At 49.3% G+C, this 20,647-nt stretch overlaps 4 protein-coding genes across 5 annotated transcripts; 2 read left to right on the top strand and 2 right to left on the bottom strand.

Annotated features, from left to right (window-relative positions):
* Positions 1 to 1,693, bottom strand: LOC127765546 (F-box/LRR-repeat protein At3g03360-like). Its single transcript, XM_052290462.1, has 3 exons — positions 1,218 to 1,693; positions 450 to 747; positions 1 to 315 (listed from the first exon to the last, which is right to left on the bottom strand). Exons 1-3 carry the CDS (start codon positions 1,691 to 1,693, stop codon positions 1 to 3), a joined length of 1,089 nt encoding a protein of 362 aa, XP_052146422.1.
* A 416-nt stretch (positions 1,694 to 2,109) lies between these two features.
* Positions 2,110 to 4,737, top strand: LOC127765814 (MA3 DOMAIN-CONTAINING TRANSLATION REGULATORY FACTOR 2). Its single transcript, XM_052290775.1, has 2 exons — positions 2,110 to 2,553; positions 2,635 to 4,737. Exons 1-2 carry the CDS (start codon positions 2,473 to 2,475, stop codon positions 4,468 to 4,470), a joined length of 1,917 nt encoding a protein of 638 aa, XP_052146735.1. The 5' UTR covers positions 2,110 to 2,472; the 3' UTR covers positions 4,471 to 4,737.
* Positions 4,738 to 8,699: 3,962 nt separating this feature from the next.
* Positions 8,700 to 17,433, top strand: LOC127766197 (uncharacterized). Of its 2 annotated transcripts, none has more exons than XM_052291274.1 (11): positions 8,700 to 9,595; positions 10,878 to 11,135; positions 11,238 to 11,480; positions 11,604 to 11,753; positions 12,509 to 13,956; positions 15,110 to 15,183; positions 15,350 to 15,431; positions 15,507 to 15,632; positions 15,765 to 15,871; positions 16,262 to 16,416; positions 16,983 to 17,433. In XM_052291274.1, exons 1-11 carry the CDS (start codon positions 9,137 to 9,139, stop codon positions 17,226 to 17,228), a joined length of 3,348 nt encoding a protein of 1,115 aa, XP_052147234.1. In that variant the 5' UTR covers positions 8,700 to 9,136; the 3' UTR covers positions 17,229 to 17,433. The 2 variants fall into 2 exon arrangements, with proteins under 2 accessions (XP_052147234.1, XP_052147235.1); XM_052291275.1 differs by lacking the exon at positions 8,700 to 9,595 and adding an exon at positions 9,652 to 9,669.
* A 288-nt stretch (positions 17,434 to 17,721) lies between these two features.
* Positions 17,722 to 20,253, bottom strand: LOC127764982 (G-type lectin S-receptor-like serine/threonine-protein kinase At2g19130). Its single transcript, XM_052289763.1, has one exon. The coding sequence runs from the start codon at positions 20,251 to 20,253 to the stop codon at positions 17,722 to 17,724; it is 2,532 nt and encodes an 843-aa protein (XP_052145723.1).
* Between the last annotated feature and the right edge of the window lie 394 nt (positions 20,254 to 20,647).

The raw sequence follows: 20,647 nt of genomic DNA, 5'->3' as shown, positions 1-20,647 counted from the left end.
TCAATATGCACAACTCTTCCCTTGTGCACCTTCATATTGCGTTCGCTTCCACGTATATTTATCTCTTTGAAAATGCCAACAACCGTGCCCAGTAAATGGAATTTCTAGTAGTTGGCTACGGTTTGGATCGTCGTTGTCATCACATTCTGGCAGAATAGTCATGCACGTGATTGAAGTTGAGCACCCAAACAAGAAACTCACGAGGTGCATCTCTTGATCTGTTCCTGTGAAGCCAATTATACTTGCCTCATGTAGGAAATCCATGGTAATGTTGGGTTGGTTCGCCAATGTATTTGGGTCCTCAAATAGTGGTATCTGTGGATAAAGAAAACAGAAAAGCATTAATGTAAGCCGCCTGTATTTTGAGGATGCGATATTGCATATATATAGTAGCTAATTATATAGAGAACAACATAGTACTAGATATATATTTCAGGAAATCAACTCACCTTATCCCTACCACTAATCTTGACGCAAAACGATCTTAGGCCAGGACACATCAGGAGCAACGGCCGTACACATGTCACAAAACGATGTTCCGGCCACAAGTAAGATGTTTTCATTACCATGCTCCTGACTTTGTGAAGACGAGGTGCGCCCTTGTCCATCAGGTCAATGAGCCCATTCATGGAGAACATGTGTCGAAGATATATGTCTAAATGCTCGATGTTAGGACAGTTCTTGAGGAGCCATAAACCGTAGTCAGTATTGCACGAGTACTGTCCGCGCATGCGTAGGCCAAGGTTCCTGAGATGGCGAACGCTTGTTCGATCGTGTATATGCATATGTGCATGTGACGGTCGGCCCAGATGTGCATGTCAATTTCCTCCAGCATCGGTGCCACAATTCCGACCACCAGGTGCTTGTTGGAGTTCTCGTCAATGAGCGGCAGGCTGATTATGAAGAGTTTGATGCCGAGGACCCGTAGGTTGGGCGCATTCACGTCCAGCTTCTGTAGATCATTTGAGTAGTTAACGTCAAGCTCTTCGAGTGCCTCGGTACACAGAACTAGCTGAGTTAACTTCTTCAGGCCCCAGATCTCGAGCTTACGCAAGCGAGGGCAGCATGTCGACACGAAGTCACCGAGGGTGCGGGCACCGGCCTCCTCCTCGTCGAAACACATCGACCTAAGGTTTAGCTCTGTCAGCGCTTCGTACCTTGCCGACGGGGACACAGGGAGTCGGAGCCGAAAAGAGGACAGTCTTAGCTCGATGGACGTCGTCCTCGCATTGCTGGGCAACTCGAGAATTGGCAGCGGGTGATCATCATCCGTCTCATAGCTTGAATGATAAGGCGAACAAAGTTTTAATGTCTTGATGGTGTGTTGCATGGCGTAGCGGAGCCAGTCATTGATCTGCTCTGGCGTGGCGCTGTCGCTGGTGGGCATGGAGATACTGAGAGATTGTATGTTATCATCGCCGCGTTGGGCGAGTGCCCAGTCCACGAAACCACCGAACTGGCCCGGCTTGGCTCGTATTTTCGGATCCGTGTCGACAAAGGAGAGCTTCTGGGCATGGGTCCACACGCGTCGCCATCGCCGCGAGAGCACGGCCGTCCTCGTGACCATGGTCGCGTCGCCCAGGATGGAGAGGATGACGTGCAGCAAGTCGTCGGGGAGGGCACTGATCCGGTCGAGATCATCGGCTAACTCGTCGTCGACGTCCATGGGGTACGATCGTGTGAAAACAGCCATGGAAGCGAATTGCTTGATCGATTGAACGAGTGCAGAGAGTTTTCTAGTATTCAGAGCGTGAGTATAAAAATTTCGTATATAGGGTGGCACACTGGTTTCAATTAGAACTCGGTTCGAACTTAGGATATGATCGAGTTGGAATCCAGCATGACACCGGCATCACGAAAATTCACGCGCATCCGCCGTATGCGGCTAATAGGCAACTCCAAATCTGGTTGATATGCACGGATGCAGAGACCGATTCAACCGCTCGGCCGTTTCCCGCGGGGGCCACGACCCGGTTCATCGGATCCAACTGCCTAAATTCCCATCTCGGTAATCGGCATGCACCGTGTCCACGCCTGCATCCTGTACCTGGAACGCCCGGGCCCACTTCCCAGTGACTCGGTCCAGAGATTTGCATGGTGTGGCCATTCTTCCTCCTGCTTGCTCGGGAGGCTCGAACCGAACACATAAAAGCCATGGCCTCTGCTGCCCTCGCTCCTCACAGCTCTCTCTCAATCGCTCCCTGAGCTAGAGCTGTCCCTGCCAAAGGCAAATAATACCAGATGAACACGGCAGCCTCTCGATCTCGACAACTCGGGGCGGAATAATTCTGGTGTTCTTCTCATCACCGATCGTCTCTGTACATGTAACAAGTTGAGGATCGTGGCGCCTGCATGCATTTGGTGGACGCCACGTCAAGAATAACCGAGGTTACAGGCGTCTCCCCCTGCATGCAGCAGGGGGCATCTGCAGCTTGCGGAACTCGGATGGTTTGAGTTTGAACGAGTTGCAGCATGTCCCCCATGGAGTCCCGTCCTGATGATCTTGTTCCTCCCGCGATGCACAAGCCGGCGATCCAATGCGCCGCCGCCGAGGTAGATCCGTATTTGCATTGATTTTGCCTCTGCGTTTTTTTTCTTTTAACTATCATGGCGAGATGGTTAATTTGTCATCAGGACGCGAGCCTGCTGCGAAGCCCGACGGTGTCGTCGGAGGAGTTCATGCAGTTCAAGAGGAAAGCCACGACGATCGTGGAGGAGTACTTCTCCACGGACGACGTCGCGGCGACGGCGAACGAGCTGAGGGAGCTGCGCGTGCCGTGCTACCACTACTACTTCGTCAAGAAGCTGGTCTCGGTGGCCATGGACCGCCACGACAGGGAGAAGGAGATGGCGGCCGTGCTGCTGTCCTCGCTGTACGGCGACGTCATCGACCGGCCGCAGGTGTACAAGGGGTTCGGCAAGCTCGCCGAGTCCTGCGACGACCTGTCCGTCGACACGCCCGACGCCGTCGACATCCTCGCCGTGTTCGTCGCCCGCGCCATCATCGACGACATACTCCCGCCGGCGTTCCTGGCCAAGCAGCTGCCGTGCCTGCCGGAGGGATGCAAGGGCGCCGAGGTTCTTCACAGGGCGGAGAAAAGCTACCTGTCCGTGCCGCACCACGGCGAGATCATCCTGCAGAGGTGGGGCGGGAGCAAGAGCATCACGGTGGAGGAGGCCAAGGCCAAGATCGCCGACATCCTCGAGGAGTACCTCGCCGCCGGCGACATCGGAGAGGCTTGCCGGTGCATCAGGGGCCTCAAGATCTCTTTCTTCCACCACGACATCGTCAAGCGCGCCCTCACCCTCGCCATGGAGCGCGGCGGCGGCGCCGAGGGGCACATCCTGGATCTCCTCAAGTCGGCGTCCGACGAAGGCATCATCAACGAGAGCCAGATCACCAAAGGGTTCAACCGCCTCATCGATTCCGTCGACGATCTGACGCTCGACGTGCCAAACGCGAGGCGCCTCCTGAAATCGATGATCCTGAAGGCCTCGTCGGAGGGATGGCTCTGCGCGTCGTCGCTGAAGCCGCTGGGCCCCGAGCCGAAGAAGGCCGTCGTCGAGGACGACGCTGCGGTGCGGCAGTTCAAGGCGAAGACATTGTCGATCATAAAGGAGTACTTCTTGACAGGGGACATCATCGAGGTGATGAGCAGCCTGGAGGCCGAGAACTACGCGTGTTCCTCCTCCTACAACGCCATCTTCGTCAAGAAGCTGATCACCTCCGCGATGGACCGGAAGAGCCGCGAGAAGGAGATGGCGTCCGTGCTGCTGTCCTCGCTCGGAATGCCGCCGGAGGACGTCGTGTCGGGGTTCCACCTCCTGATCGAGTCCGCCGAGGACGCCGCGCTGGACAACCCCGCCATCGTCGAGGACCTGACCATGTTCTTCGCCAGGTCAGTGGTCGACGAGGTGATCGCGCCATCGAACCTAGAGAAAATGGAGGAGGAGGCCGGCCGCGGCAAGCCAGGGGGCTCCTCCACCGGCTTATTGGCGCTCCGGAACGCCCGTGCCCTGCTCGGCGCGAAGCTCTCTGCGGAGCGGATACTGCGTTGCTGGGGCGGCGGCGCCACCGGCAAGGCCGGGTGGGAGCTGGACGACGTGAAGGACAAGATCGGCAGGCTGCTGCAGGAGTACGACTGCGGCGGCGACATCCGGGAGGCGTGCCAGTGCATCAAGGAGCTCGGGATGCCATTCTTCCACCACGAGGTGGTGAAGAAGGCGCTGGTGGCGATCATGGAGAAGCGTGGCAAGGACGAGCGGCTGTGGGGCCTCCTCGTCGAGTGCTACGGCCGCGGCCTCATCACGCCGAACCAGATGACCAAGGGCTTCGAGCGGGTGGCCGGCTGCGTCGACGACCTCGCGCTCGACGTGCCGGACGCCGGCAAGCAGTTCTGCTGCTACGTCGAGCGCGCCAAGAAGGGTGGATGGCTGGACGCGTCCTTCCCCAACGGTGTGCGCTCGTGAAGAACACCCGGTTAATTTATATACATGCAGATGCAGCACTGGCATTCAGGGGATTTCATTTGCAACTTTACACAGCTATATACTACTTTGCATTCCGTTCCATGTATGTATCAGCAAAGGGAATATGACTAGCACAAGAAAGAAAATTGTTGTCATAGGATTAGGAAGCTTTGATCTTCCATTTTAGCAGTTGCGCGGCGTTTAGCCCGGAGGATTTGTGCATTGAAGAGTTTGTGTTGTTTTTAATATGATGTGAGAGTTTCTGTTGTTTTTGTTTTGTGAATTGGCTGCTGAGAGAATTACCATGCTACACCTTGTTATCTTATCACATCCTATATATCTATAAAGTTTATCTCCACTAAATATAGTTAATGCTAATTCTCTCTTCTCTCATGAAGCCACATTATCTCAATTATTTTTAGCCTTTGGATGATTCATCAGGGGTGTAAATTCTATCTCTTCCCTCCAAAAGAAACACCATACAACCATCCTTAGGATAATTGATAAAGGTACAAAAATATATAAACACATGAAAAAAAATCATATAATAGGTAAGAAAGAAAATTTTAGAACTCATATCTCTATATTATCACGTAATTCTCCCGTAGCAATATGCGGGGTACCTATCTAGTTTTTATGTTTCGCATCAACTTGTATCAAACCACCACCTCTTTATAGTAAGGCACCGAACAGTTTTTGGGGCGAATTTCGGTTGATAATGCATCTGTTTGATAAACTTTCACTGTCATTTTTTGTGAGGGACACTTTGCCATGTTTAATTCAGTTCGTATAGCCAAGATTTGTCGAATCCATGATCTGACATATACTTAGTTACTTCTACGAACTTTGTTTGTAACTTAATGCTCTATGGACCCTAAGGCTCTCTCTGTCTCCCTGAACGGCAGATGGCAGAACCTGCACGGCTGCACCGCATAAAAGATGGACTTCCAGTCCAACAAATTGCAAAATAGAAAAAAAAAAGATGGCTCTCTCTATCATCTCAGTATGATTATCGTCCTTCAACCACAAAAACATGACATAGAAGCTCCATCAATTATTAAAACCGACCCGTCTTGGTCTCACAAGTGGTTGAGACTATGATTTCATCCTACAAGTGCATGCGTGGCACGTGACCTAATCTTCATCTAACGTCACGTTTACGTGGTATTATAACTAATTATAAAAAAGGAAAAAGTACGAATTACCCCCTCCTCCCGCGGAACTATCGCGGTCGACCAAATTACCCCCCTTAACTACAAAACCGGACATTTTTCACCCCCAACTTTGTAAACCGGACAAATAACCCCTCTGGCTTAATCCACGGTGGTTTTGATTACGTGGCAGTCCAGTCAACAATTTATTTATAAAAAAATAGGTGAGCCCCACCTGTCAGTCTCTCTCTCTCCCAATCTCTCTCTCTCTCTCTCTTCTCCATCAGCGTTCCATCAGAGGCCACGCCTGTCACGGCCGACACCGCCGCTAACGTCCAGACCAGCCGCTGCGCCATGCTCGGCCTCGTCGCCACTGGGATCACCGGCGGCGCCCTCGCGCAGGCGGCGCTCACCAAGGCCGCCAAGCCCATCAAGCTCGGCCTCCTACCACTGCCCTCCGGTGAAGGAGAGGTTCTACCTGCAGCCGTTGCCGCCAGCGGAGGCGGCGGCGAGGGCAAAGGAGGCGAGGCGGTAGCGGGCGCGGGCTGCTGGCGGCACGCGATGAGCCGAGGTCGGCGCTGGGGATGGGTGCGGAGGCGGGCTCGGGCGGCGGGCGAGGAGCCGAGGCCAGCAGTAGGCGGGCGCGGAGGCGGCTGCAGGCGGCGGGTGAGGGACCAACGACGGCAGCCGGGCGGGGCGGAGGTGGGTGAGGGCGGCGGACGAGGAGCCGAGGACGGCAACGGGGATGGCTGCGAGCGGTGGGCGGGCAAGGAGCGGACGCCGACGGGCGGCGGGCGAGGCAAGCGGCTCTTCCGCGGTTGCGTCGTTGTGAGGCACCTGCTAATCCCAGATGCTGGTGACGAGCACATCGGACTCGGTCGACGACGACGACAAGAAGCTCTGCCCGGGGGAGTGGTGCTCATTGCGGTTGTACCTCTACTTGACACTGGCGGCGGTGCCCACGGCGAGCGTGAGCTCCTGCTCCGCCGCCGCCTCCTCGTCGTCGTCGGTCTCCTCCGCGTCCTCCTCCTCGGGGCTCTGCGTGTAGTCGACTGCCGGCACGAGCCACGGGCCACGGGCAGACCGCGAGCCACAGGCCTCCGCCTCCGGCGATGCCGCCTCGCCTCGCGCCTCCGTCCTGTCCGCCCCCGTGCACCGCCGCCCACCGCCCCTGGGCACCGCCGCCCTCTGCCGCCGCTTGCCGCCAGCTGCGTCCGCCGCTGCCGCTCGCGCCGCCGCCCACATCCTCCCCTGCACCGCCCCGTGACCGAGAGAGAGAGTGAAGAGAGAGGAAGAAGGGAAGGGCATGTGGGTCCCACATTTTTTAAAAATAGTGGATTGCCACGTGTACGCTACATAGGACAAAACCGCTCTGAATTGGATCGAGTGGGGTAATTCATCCGGTATTGAAAGTTCAAGGTGAACAATATCTGGTTTTTGTGTTCAGGGGTGTAATTCGGTCGACCGTGATAGTTCAGGGGGTAATTCATACTTTTCCCTTAAAAAAAAAAGGTGTAGCCGTAGGGAAGTCTCTTATCAAAAATAAAAAAAAAAGGGATGCACACGAAATAAAATCCTCTCTCTCCTCTGCTCTTCTCCCCCTTTTCTCTCTCCCTCAGAAAGGTAAGCTACCGTAGGGTTAGGACCTTCTCAAGAAGTTGATATTGTCGCAGAGCTCAAACTCCATCGTGGGGCACTGCCACCTTCAATGGTGCCACCGTCGCTGATGACATATGAGCATGAGCTTCTTCATTTGGGCACAGTTGTTGGCGAGCTCAAGCTCCACCCGTGCGATCCGTAAGCCCTGTTGTTCCCATGTCACCGATGATGAACACGAGCTTATCCTCTCGGAGCTCTGCACCCACCCTCGGCATGCCTTCCTCCTTTGGAGTTTGGGGGTGGGGAGGAGGGAGAGTGAGGGAATGACATGACATGTAAGCCCGTTGCTTTTCTTTTTTCTTTTTTTCTTTACTTACACTCGCGTTGGTGCTTATGTGGACAATACGTTAACATTGGTTAACCGATCAACATATCACATGGGATAAACCCAGGAAACAAAACACTGAAAGAGGTAAATTGAACCGGTTTTAATTCTTAATATGGGTGCTGTAATGCTGTACCTTGTTTTGGGGTTGAGAAAAAAATTAGACTAGGCTTGTATGTGAAGGACATCTTGTAGACTTTCTCCCGTTACAACATGACGCTCAAACTCTTCGGCCATCTTCGCCAAAGCCCATATCCCTAAGGTCCTGAGAATTTTCAGCCTTGGCAAACAAGGCCTTCAGGATACGTTTCCTCCCCAGTGCTACTGCAGTACTGCTACACAGGATCAGCCCGATACTATTATTCATGCTTTTCGTTTGTAGAACTAACATTCGTGTGAACATGCCAAAAAATACAGCTAGTTTCTCCTAGGATACCGTGGATGCAGCCACACCTTGATTTGAATCTGGCAAGGCAGGGAATAAACAAATTTGACTTCATTATTAGTTCATTGTAGCGTCTAGCGTGGCATGCTAAACGGCGCATGCGGTCGACATGTGGCTCATTAAATTCTGGAAGGGGACATGTGGGCAACGCGAGAGCGAGTAAGGATTGAATCGTGATCCTGCAAGATAGAGTCGCTGATAATAGCACTGCCCACACTGCCAAAATATGCCATATGTTATCCTAGTGAAATTACGAGGAAACATACCATGTTCTACGAGAAGGAATACAGCAATAACACTCAGGCAGGTGGTCATCCAGCCGCCGAAGAAACAATAGCTCATCGGATCTAATTCTGATCATATCTGATCTAAAGTACAAGAAAAAAAGTAATATAATTCTCGGACGAGAACAACTCTGATCTGGTGAACCAACATGCGCGCGTAGGGAGCCTGAAACAACGCTGAACTGATGAAGCATCACCTGACGCGATCACGAGAAGACGGGGCGCGGTCCGGGGAAAGCGATCCCCCGCCTCACGCGGCAGCTAAGACCAGGACAAACGCTTTGTAGGTAACACCAAAAGAGGCCTTCTCCTGGAGTGGACACGCCAAGCCAGCGAGGGCGGCACATCTCACAACGCAAAGCTTTAGCGCCGGAAACTGCCGCACACAGCGCACGGGAGCACAGACCAGTGCCACAACCCGTCGCTCCGGCAGTCCGTCCGGCTCGAACCGACCCAAAGTTTACACGGGAAACTCTCGCGATTCCGTCCGTTTTGGCCTCCACAAACCGGGAGCTTCTCCGAAGGAGATCACAGCACAGCGATCCGCGAGGTGCCAGCCGAAACTTGCCAGTTACCCACTGGCAACCGCGCGGCCTGGCTGCACGGCCGCACCCCGTCGCCTTCCGTTCCCTCCCCCACGAGCCCGCGTGTCCCCAATCATACTAGCGCGGCCGTGTCCGTTTCCTCCTCCGTCGCCGCCACCACCACCACCACCACCACCTCTTCCCTCCCCGGCGTCCGCTCCGCCCCCATTCGCCGATGCGGCGGGTCCCCAAACCCTAGCCCGATCCCGACGGCGGCGATGGCGGCTGGCCGTGCGGGGGGCGCGCCGCCGGTCACCGGCGACCGCTACCTCGACTTGCTGGTCCGCTTCGTGGGCCGCAACGCCGGGGCGCTGCTCGACGGCTCCGTCACCCTGCGACTCCACCCCGTGGGGCTCCACTACGTCGCCTCCCGCCTCGAGGCGCTGCGGGAGCTGGAGGCCGTCGGCGCCGGCGCGCCCGTCGACTACCTCCGCGCCTACGTCGCCGACCTCGGCGACCACCGCGCGCTCGAGCAGCTCCGCCGGATCCTGCGCCTGCTCACGTCGCTCAAGGTCGTGGCCCCCGGGCCGGGGCGGGACCCGGCGCCGCTATCACTCGTGCCGTTCGCGCGCCTGCGCGTGCTCGAGCTGCGTGGGTGCGACCTCTCCACCTCCGCCGCCAGGGGCCTGCTCGACCTCCGCCACACCCTCGAGAAGCTCATCTGCTACAATTCCACGGTGCGATTACGACATGTTCCCCAGTAATTCTGATCCTGCAGCTACTTAATTCGTTGTTTCCGGCAATTCACATGGTGAGCAGAGGCGCTAGTTTTGATCTCATACTAAACTATGAACTATATTAAGTGTGAATTGTGCTTATTGTTTGCAGTCTGGTTCTTCTACATCCAACGAACTGGTTTTAAGTGTTATCCCACCTATGCCCCACAGACCACAAAGCCACAATCAATACTATGTTCCTAGGATCTGACCCATCCTGGTGGCTGGCACATATATTACAAGTATTGTACTATAGTTACTCAGCATGTTACTGGCTTTTCTATGGGTGAATTTGCCCATTTTCCGAGTTCTAAGATACTAGTATGACATGACGCCACAAGCATTTGATGGTTACTAATGTTTCCATTGTAACCCATGGGATTTAACGGGATGCTGCTAGGTCTTTAGGTTATCATCAAGCACCCCTCTGGTGAATATGAATTTGATAGCAATCTAATCCACATGCTGTTTCTCTGGACTAGAGAATTGTGAGCATCTTTGCAATACTAAGTTCTGATCACATTCAGGCTTGTGTTGTGGGTTTGTGGCACATGGTGCACTCCACAGTATTGCAATTGTAGCGTCTGTCCCTTTTGTGCTCGCTGCAATTACCCTCCTGACGTGCTTAGTTAATCTCTGAATGCAGAAGTTGTGTGGCACTGTAGCCATTTAATATCTTTGTACGTTTGTCTTGTGTATGCTTTCATGCAGCTGAAAATAGGGTTATGCTTCTTGACATACTCCTTTGCAAATTTACTGAGGAAAACTTAGGCAATTTGTCATTTATCTGAGTTAGAGGTTTCAGTGGAGTCCGCAGTGGTCATTTAAGGAAATAATGCTGTAATAAGTCATCTTGTCTAGGTAATTATCACAGGGTACCCATTATAAACAACTAAAACACTGTTGATTGGAAACAAACAAAGTGTTTGTGTGTGTGTGGATGGACCGTGTAATTACTAGTAGAGACATATAATTGACTGTTTAGAGCATATAGCCTGAGAACCTCAATATTTGGTTGTGGCTTTAGAGGCTGCAATTTACTGGGCAGTGCCATTGCTTGGATCTTTTATTGGTACACAAACAAAAGCTCAGTAGCAGCAAAAAAGTTAATAGAGGAAGAAGTTGCACAGTTAGTTGCATTGGTCAAACAATTCTTCTGATTAGGCTTCCTTTTTGTTCATTTCCACACAATGCAACAATACTGTCCATGGCCATGTAACAGTTCAGTTTTGCACTACTTCAGGATGCTCTTAGGCATATCTTCACGAGCAGGATCATGGATATCAAGGACTCACCTGTATGGGGTCGGCTGTTGTATGTATCATGTGCTTCAAATGGTCTGGTGCTCATGGATGAGTCGTTGCAGTTATTACCTGCAGTTGAAACCCTTGATCTTAGTCGGAACCAGTTTGCAAAGGTGGATAATCTGCGGAAATGCACAAAGCTACGAAATCTAGATCTTGGATTTAATCATTTGCGCTCTATATCATCCTTGAGTGAGGTAAAATGTCTTTTCTTTTGAATACCTTTGGAATATTGCTAAACCGGCGAGCTTGTTTCCCGTACTGTTGTTTTTGTTTGACGGCATGTTACTTCCGTGCAGGCTTGCGGTCGAATTGTGCAACTTGTACTGAGAAATAATGCTTTAACTACACTACATGGGATCAAAAATCTAAAGTCGCTTATGGACCTTGATCTGTCTTACAACATCATCTCAAATTTCTCGGAGCTGGAAATACTTGGTAGCCTTTTTTTGCTACAGAACCTATGGTTGGAAGGCAACCCAATCTGCTGTGCTCGTTGGTATCGAGCACGTGTTTTCAGTTTTCTTCACAACTCAGAAAGTGTGAGTAGTCATCAAATTGCATTATTTTCTCATGTTTTTTTCTTTATGTTCTCCATCATAATAGTCTCTTCCACAGTATTAGAGTGATATGACAGCTCTGTTCTGTACCTTTTTCTGCCTCAGTTGAAGTTAGATGATAAAGGTATGAACACACAGGAGTACTGGGAAAAACAAGTACTGTTTTCAAGCAGGCAAAAGCAACCTGCTGGCTATGGATTTTATTTTCCTGCAAAAGATGACCATGAGGATGAAGACACATCAAATTCAAAGATGGTAAGTTAACATCTGCCACAAAATTCATCTATTGTATGCGACAGAAAATATTCAAGAACTGTTAGTTAGAGCGGTTTATCTCATTACCAATAGAAATATTGCATAGTGATCTCTTCTCATGCTTACGATTTGTTTATTTCACATGCAGAAGCTGGTTTCTTATAGCCTCAGTTTTTTTCGGGGGGGCATATCTATATATCCTATATAGTTGGAACCAAAAGCTTGACATGCATTGGGCCACATCATTTAGAAAATAGTAGCCTATGGATCTCTTGCATGTTTTGATCTCAATCATGTGTCATGTACATTTACAACCCACTTATTGTAGTTATTGATATAAAACTCAATGTGCATTGAACCATGTCACTTAGAAAAGTAATAGCCATTGGATCCTCTCATGCTTGATAAATCCATGTGTCATGTACAATTGCAATTCTAAATCAATTACTATGAGTTCAAAATATTGTTTTTCAGGCATTACAAGTATATAATTTACAAATTATTTTCCTTGTGTTTTCTTTAAAGTATTTTTAAATTTCCCGCTACAACACCCGGGGTATTCACTAGTTTTAACAGAGATTTCCCATTGACATATTATGGTAATCTTGTTTCGAGAAATGCAAGATATAACACCATCTATTAAACGCTACTAAATTGAAACAACTCTGCAAAAGTAGGGCATCCTGCATTTGTACTCTGCAAAATTTGCTGATATCTCTTTAACGATAGTCTGTTTGCCCTTCTATTTGCTGTAGAAAAAGATTTCTCGACTTGCCTTAATTGTGGAGGAAGAGAGAAGTCTTTGTGATGAAGGTGTGGACCAGCAGACCACCCCCCACGAAAGTGACAGTTCTAAGAAGGATGAAGTTGCAGCTGCTGATAATGACATAAAAATTACTTCGTTGATCAATACAGCTGAATTATTGAAGAAAGAGAAATCAACTGATTGGCTGCGTGAATTTAAGGAGTGGATGGATGAAAACATGGAGAATACAGAACCTGACAACCTTTACATAGAGTTCAACAGTAGCAATGAAAGGTATGAGGAACAAAAGAAAATGCAGAAAGCTCAAAAGAACTCAAAGGACATCTCAGACTTGGTACAGACGTCAGAAGGTGGGAGCAGCTCAAACATTTTGGAATCTGACTTATCTTTCACTGATGGTGCATGTTACAGTGCTAATGGTGTTACCACAGAATCCTCACATGAAGGGAATACATACCAGGCTCCTTTAAAGTTGCACTTGAATTCTTCCCAGCAACTTCCTCCACTAAATTTTGTAGCCATTTCGCATGCTGATTCTTTTTGTGAGATGGAAGATGGCACTGGAAACTTACATACAAATGGAGTTTCATCAAATTTGATGAACAAGCTGGTAGAACCGAGTCTATCCTTCACAAATTCTAGTCCGCAGTCACCCCCACAATACAAGGAGGACATTCTGCATCGAAGACTTTGTATGGAGGAAGAGGTTTTGCAGACTTCGGGAGACTTTAATTGTGCTGGTTCGCTTGGTAGTGGTAGCAGTTGCAGTGATGACTCTTCAGGTGATTTATGTTCATGCAATTCCGAAGATGATTGTGTTGCAATTCGAACAAAAATGGAGTTGTCCCCCAATGGTCAAATAGCTAGGTTTTCTTCTGTAGGTGATTATGAGGAAAAGGATGGAATGGAATATTTTTCTGGGAAGAAAGGTTTGCCTGATTATTCAGCAGAGGATGTCCCAAATTTTACAGATTCCGTTGAGTTTGGTATTAAGCAGTTACATGATAGGTACAAGAGCAATGGGCATTTAGGAGAAGGTTCAGATCATTTGGTCAGACAACAGAGTAACCAGAAGTTTAAGATGAGGATACCTCCTCTTTTTAAGAATCATAATGGCACTAAACTTGTATTTCCGAAGGTCAATGGAGATGAAATGGATAATGGGGTTTCAGTTGCAGGGAACGGCCATCTGGGATGCAACCTGAACAACTGTACTCTTTGCAGGGAACACAGCTTAGAAAACCATAATTCAAGTATCTTGCACAAGGATAACTTATGTGCCAGTGCCAATACAGTTTCTTGTAACACTGAAAAGTACAAGCTTATTGAGGATTTCTTCAATTTAGAAATTGCAAGCGACGCATCTGAAATTTGTGAAAAGACAGCCTTTTGTGGATACATATTTCAAAATGGCACTGGAAGTGATTTGGTTCAGAGGTGAGAGTTGTGTTCCCCATGTTGTCAACCCTGATTAAGTATTACGCAATTACATGTGTATTGGCTGATTGATGAATAGCAATTGGAATAGTAAAAATGGCAAGCTCAATAGCAACTCCTACAATGGTTACAGTTACAGTGCAAATGTGAAATGTTCTTTTTTTTCCATCTGATTTGGCAAATTAAGGACCTGAATGTCTTTAAATTATTTGTCTGCTGCCGTTATTTATTTTTTGGGGGGTGGGGATGGGGGGCTTCATCTGCGCACCACTTCAAAAAAATTTATTGCGTCCTGTAAATTGCCAGAATCAATATGATTCCAACTGTTGTTTAGAGTGAAAACTGGTCTTCATCTTTGCATTAGTGCATGTTGTCATATTCAAAAGTTTCAAACTCATAACTCTGTATAATATGTTTTTGTATGTTCACATTCTTGCAAATGAGAATTGAAGAACTTAGTTGTACTGTCCAGGTGAATAATGGCAGGATTTAGGCAAAGTATCTAAACAATCTGTGACATAAAACATGCCAGGGGTTGTAGGCCATGTCTTTGATCGTCATAATATTCATTTCTTTAGTCAAGCAGCAAAATTGCATTTCAGACAGTCATGGGAGGAACTTTAGGAGATCATGAATTTAACGCAGCGAAGTTTCTACATAAAGAAATTGTCTGTACTCTGAAAAATGAACAGCAGGGGATGTCTGGTGACCAAAGTATTTCTTCTTAAAAAAAAGTGAACAGAAAAATCAGGCATTATTCATGAACAAAAAAATCTTTTGGCTCATCGTCTTGCATATTTACCTAGAAATTCACATGCATCTGTTTCCAGTAACATTTTCCATGATTCAAGTTACTTCCATGTCTTCAATGTGTTATGTGCAGTTATCAATAATATATCCTTAAATGTGTTAAATGGCTCCATTTTACAATTCCACTTGTTTCCTTGAGCATTTAATTCTATACGATATTCAGTAACTATCACTTTTAGGTTCTCTTGATCTGAAACCGAAATTTGCATAGATGTGAGGTTATATACAGATCAAGCTTTAGCTATTTAAAATCTGTCTGCATGTTCCATGTCATTTTATGTCGTACACCAGACAACTGTTTTATCTCCTTTTTTTAAGTGTACTGTTTTATCTCTTTGTGTAGAGAGGTAGCCTTGCTGCGATGTTCTCAAAATAAACTACATGTTGTGCTAGTTGATATGGCTCAAGATGGACAAGGTTTGCTTTCTACAAACCATTGAATCATCTAAAAAGCTTATTGTCCTAATATCTTTGTTAGACTGTTGCAACTGGAATTTACCTAGATGGTTGTTTTACGTGAGTTCTTACTGTTATTCTATTGTAATATTGTGACAGCTATTCTTATGTATTGATTAATTTGTAGACACTATGCTAAGAGTTTTGGGCAGCTATTGGATGGAAGATCTGGAGAATATTTTGATCGGACTGGGTCTACAAGCATTGAGGTATATTAGCATATTGATATTTAGCAACTTTCATTTGAATTATATGAGGCTTACTTTTGTTTTGCAATATCATAGGGTACACATGGCAGATAATACAACTCACCTATTCTTGACAAGGACTTCCAAGGAAGCAGAAGATATACTTTGGCTCTTAACCGCGTCTAATTTTCCACAATTAACTAGTAGTATATCTTTGCAAAGGTTTGGTTTGTTTAGCCTTTTACTTTCCCTGTGAGCAAAACACTGTTCTTTTTTGCTTAAAAGGAAACTTTTTTTTATTGCGACTTTCGGTTTATGTTGTTGATTATACTTAGTTCTGTATTTAAATGGCAGCTGGGAGAAGGTCCAACTTAAATTGCTTGAGAATTGTATCCATCCAAGTTTGGAAATGGGAATATTTCTCTACTCGTTGTTGATGTTTTGGAAGAATGATACTGAAGGTAAGCATTATTTGGTTGATGAAACAGCACACTATTCTGTGGCTGGACTAAGAACAGATCGGTCCCTGCGTTATCTTATGTTTGATGGTTCTAAATTATGTTTGGGTGTGTCTGAGATTTTCCTTGAAGCCTTATAGAGTGGGATTCTTTGGAAAAAGGTGGGTAAAGGAGGTAGGAGTATGCATGACTATTGTATAAGCTAAGTAGGGAGGGAGGTCATTATGAAAACTATAATAGTTTACCACTGATTTTTTATCTGCATTTTTACCACTGACGTCATATTCCAATTTTGGCATATGAAAACTATGAGGATTGTTCCAGTTACCTTAATTCATTATTTGTCTGCTGTCAACTGGAACTTGCTGAAATAGTGTCCATTCTATTTTGCAGAAGGATCCTTTGTTATTAGATCCCTCGCTGTTACTGAAGGGTCATTATTTGTGTGTATCGAGAACATACATCAGTTTGGTTCCCTCCCTGATGATCCGGATACTCCATATTTTTCTCTGGATGCTTGTTGTTTTATCAACGATATTCAAGAAGTGGTAAGCCATGGTTTACTTTTGACATTTCCCTTGCTAGTTATTTGTCATGATTTGCTCCAACAGCTCCAAAAGATAATTCCTTCCCACCTTGATGTTAAGTAGGTCACTAACACTCACCCTTAGTACTCTGTTTCTTCCTTGGCTGTAAATATTTGTGATGTAAATGAAAAACAGAAAAACAGGGAGCAGTAAGCATACGTACCCATTTTAGATTTTGGTTGCATTTTAAGATGTTAGGTAATGCCATGTCTGAAAGGAATAGCATACATACAGAGCTTAGAGCAATAGCCCCTTTCTTGACCATCCATTTTTCCCCTATTCCTGTATCTTAACTCAATCCGTATCCTACCCCTCCTATTCCACAATCCAAACAAAGCTGCTTGCCTATTGTTGAACACGAACAGCCATCTTTAATTTAATATCAATCGATCAAGTATATGAATCATGATTGCATCTGACTTTATTCCTTTAGCTAGTGAAGTTGTGTCCTACCAAAGTAAGCTTAGCTGTTCTGTCAGATTGAAAGTTGATATCACTCATTCAATATTCTCTCTTCATGTATTCAGGTTGTGGATCACTGTGACAAGAGATGTTTGACATTAGTTCTGGACAACCATGCACATGAAGGAAGATTTTGCAGTAACGGTAGCATTACAAATTCACAGAGCAAGCAACCAGATGAAATTTACACAGTGCATACATGGAAACTCAAGTGGTTCTCTGAAGACACAGTTGTGAAGTTCATTTCTTTACTTAAAGCTCTTTACTCTGTATCATCATCTTCATCTTTACCTGTAAAGTGTACATCTTGATATGTTGGTTCTTGTAGTTACATAGTGATATTCGTTCATTCTTTGGGGTTGTATTTAGTTCTTAATCTGTATAGGTTGTTACTAGTTGCCCGTGTAGATATATGCTTCTTATGCCCTTTGTAGTTATCAGAAAATTTTCCCATCTAAAAATTGTACATAACAGAATTATAGTGAGTGTGGAGGAGTGGATCTGCAATTTTGTCAAGTTGTTTTCAACAATTAGTTAAGGACTTCTGGGTAGCACTAATGGATTTCTTCAATAAAGGTGCAGCTGTCAGCAAGGATGGACCAGAATTAGATGGGAACAAAACGAGAGAAGGTACTTGTCTGATCCTGTTTCCGGAATTTAAGGAATTTACAGAACAGTTGCAGTACAGTACTGGCTATACATCCACACGGGAAATATCAACTATGCTGACATTACAACTACATTTTCATATCTGACGCTGCATCTTCACTTCAGCTGTAGGGTGCTCCCAGATTCTTTTCAGTTCTACATTTCTTCTATTGCTTCTGTTTCTGGTTTACTACCGCTCTTTGAGCAGCGCTCATCCTCTGGAACACCTCTGACCCATTCGTTCTCAATCGCCAGGATATGAAGCCGAGAAGGGATCGGCGGCAACATTACGTCGGCGATGCCTTCGAGCTGCTGTACGACGAGCCCCATGGTCGGCCGGTCGCCTTCCTCGTCTTGAATGCACCAGCCCGCGACCTTGCAGAGTCTCTCAACCTCCTTCGGGTCGGCATCCTTGGCCACCCTCTCGTCGACCAGCCCGGCCACGTCGCCTTCGTTTAGCTTGACCACGGCATGAACCGGGAAGTAAATCCCAGGGCCGCCCTCCGACGACGACGACGGCGCGGTGCTGTTCCGCCGGCCCGAGACGAGCTCGAAGAGCAGGAGCCCGAAGCTGTACACGTCGGCTTTTGCGGTGACCGGCGTGCCGGCTAGCCACTCCGGCGCGAGGTATCCCACCGTGCCCCGCATGGTGGTCAGGACGCTGCTGAAGTCGCGGCCGACGAGCTTGGCCATGCCGAAGTCCGCGAGCCTCGCCGCCATCTCCTGATCGAGGAGGATGTTCTCCGGCTTGACGTCGCAGTGTATGATGCACTCCCTGCACTTCTCGTGCAGGTAAGCCAAGCCCCGTGCCACGCCAACCGCGACGTTGTACCGTTGGCTCCAAGTCAGGGTCACCTGCTTGGAGTCGGGGCCGGAGCTGGAGCCGCTCATGACGAACAGGTGCGAGTCCAGCGAGCCATTGGCCATGTAGTCGGACACGAGCGCCCTCTTGTTTCCCTCGCAGCAGAAGCCACGGAGTCGGACGAGGTTGACGTGCTGGATCATGCCGAGCGTCACCACCTCCGTTCTGAATTGCTTCTCGCCTTGCCGGAGACCGTCGAGCTTCTTGACGGCCACGGGCGTCCCGTCCGGCAGCGCGCCTTTGAACACCGTGCCGAAGCTCCCGCTCCCGAGCTTCTCCGAGAAGTCCCTCGTCGCGGTCTTCACGGCACGGTAGTCGAGCAGCAGCAGCGACCCCTGCACCGCCGTCACCTTGCCCCTCCTACGCCGCATCCGCAACACCGCCGCCACCGCCACCACGGTGACGAGGCTCGCCAAGAGCAGCACCACCGCCGCAACGACGCTTCCAAGGATTACCATCGATTTCTTCCACGAGTGCTCCGTCGACGACGCCGGAACCTCCGAGTGGGCGACACGGAGGTGAAGCACCGCTCCGGCGAGGCCAGGATCGCCTTGGCCATTCTCATTAGCCGCGTAGGCTTTCATGTTGACGAGCTCGCCGTTCCACACGAGGCACTTCGCTCCGTCGTGAACGTAGGCCGTGCAGGAGCAGTCGACCAGGCAGGTGTGCGCGCACGCCTTGTCGTTCCCAGCTCCGGCCGGCGCCTCCACGGAGCCATTCGGGAGCCGCACGGTGTACGGCAGCGCCAGGAACCCGTCTCCGTGACACTCGAGAGGGTGCCGCCTCACGCAGCCTCCGGCGGCGTTCTCCAGCCTCCACTCCTCCGACGACCGCGGCTCGAAGCCGGCGGGGCACCGGCACTCCGGGTTGGTGGCGTTGCTGCAGACTCCAAAGGGCCCGCACGAGCCGTACACGTCGCACGCGTCGTGGGGCAACGAGCAGAAGAGGATCCACTTCCCCGCCGTCTCGCTCCACTGCCGCCGCCGCATCTGCCCGTTCACGTCCAGCATGAAGTTGCCGACGGCGCCCGGCAGCCGGTCGCTGTAGCTGAAGAAGTTGACGCTGGCGTTCGGCGCGTAGGGGACACCGGTGAAGTAGCCGGACCGCATCTCCGGCACGTTCGCGAAGATCTCGCCGTCCCAGAGGCCGGTCGTCCAGTACCGGTGCTCACCGCCGGCGAGGAGGTCGAACTTGGCCAGCCCGCGAGCGTCGATCACCATGGAGAACGCGCCGGGCGCCGGGTTCTCGAAGTCCGTCCACGACGTGAGGAAGCTGTGGACGCCGCGGCCCCTGTCGTAGCCGAGCCTGGCTCCGGGGAGCCATGTGTCGGTCGGGTGATCAAAGCTCTGCCACGCCACGTGCGTCGTCGTAGTCGACGACGGCGATCGCGACCGCGACCGCGTCGCGTTGCTCTTCACCACGAGGTTGCCGTCGTCCTGGAGCGTGGCGACGGTGGTGCGCGGGGGCGACGGCGAGGAAGACGCGGACGCGTTCGACGACCACAGCAAGGTGTTCGACGGCGCCGTCGAGAACAGCCGCAGATCGCCGTGGACGCTCAGCTCGAGGTGGCAGCTCGACGGCTCAAGAATCGGGCGCTCACGGTTGGCAACCCAAACAACCGTCTTCTTGGAGATCTTCTTGTACCAGATGCCAAGGTAGTGCTTGTTGGACTTTCCCGGCGAGAAGAGGCCGAGCTCGAAGTTGCCGCCATTGGAGACCAGCGTCTGGTTCCACAGCAGAGACTGGCCTAGCGTGAGGGTGTCAATGGCGGCCGTGGGGAGATGTAGGTTGAAGAAGAGCAGCAGGAGGACGCCGACGAGGAGCATGGTGGCGAGTGCCGAGTGGCAACCACAATTCTTACTTACTTAGCGAAGAGTGATTAACTTGTTTGTTGGCCTCCTATATAGTACTCATAGGTATCTGTCATGGCATTGATTGAAGGGCCAAGCTTTGTTTGGCCATCATGAATCCACAAGTTATGTATTAGCCGTCAGCCGGTCATGGCATGATGCAGCATTGGCTTCTTCAACGATGTTTACGTGCCAATGGACTACTTTTTTACAGTTTATTTGGATTTTAGACGATATACAAACCGCGACTTGTATCCAATCAGTGTGACAATAAGTTTTTGGTGGCAGTAAGTTTCAGCGTGACAATAATGTCTGTTTCAAGTTTTTCGGAAGTGCTAGTCAACAAGATTTCTCAGATTTTAAAGAAGAC

Source organism: Oryza glaberrima, chromosome 3 (assembly GCF_000147395.1).
Source record: "Oryza glaberrima chromosome 3, OglaRS2, whole genome shotgun sequence".
Lineage (NCBI taxonomy): Eukaryota > Viridiplantae > Streptophyta > Magnoliopsida > Poales > Poaceae > Oryza > Oryza glaberrima.
Note: the sequence above shows the minus strand (reverse complement) of the source record. Positions and strands in the feature narration are given on the sequence as shown.

Coding starts and splice junctions, on each gene's coding strand:
- LOC127765546 (XM_052290462.1), bottom strand. CDS start 1,693: ATGGCTGTTTTCACACGATCGTACCCCATGGACGTCGACGACGAGTTA. Junction 748..1,217: donor CCCAGCAATGCGAGGACGAC/GTCCATCGAGCT, acceptor TCGCCATCTCAG/GAACCTTGGCCTACGCATGC. Junction 316..449: donor AGATTAGTGGTAGGGATAAG/GTGAGTTGATTT, acceptor CTTTATCCACAG/ATACCACTATTTGAGGACCC.
- LOC127765814 (XM_052290775.1), top strand. CDS start 2,473: ATGTCCCCCATGGAGTCCCGTCCTGATGATCTTGTTCCTCCCGCGATG. Junction 2,554..2,634: donor TCCAATGCGCCGCCGCCGAG/GTAGATCCGTAT, acceptor ATTTGTCATCAG/GACGCGAGCCTGCTGCGAAG.
- LOC127766197 (XM_052291274.1), top strand. CDS start 9,137: ATGGCGGCTGGCCGTGCGGGGGGCGCGCCGCCGGTCACCGGCGACCGC. Junction 11,136..11,237: donor CTATATCATCCTTGAGTGAG/GTAAAATGTCTT, acceptor ACTTCCGTGCAG/GCTTGCGGTCGAATTGTGCA. Junction 11,481..11,603: donor TTCTTCACAACTCAGAAAGT/GTGAGTAGTCAT, acceptor TTTCTGCCTCAG/TTGAAGTTAGATGATAAAGG.
- LOC127764982 (XM_052289763.1), bottom strand. CDS start 20,253: ATGCTCCTCGTCGGCGTCCTCCTGCTGCTCTTCTTCAACCTACATCTC.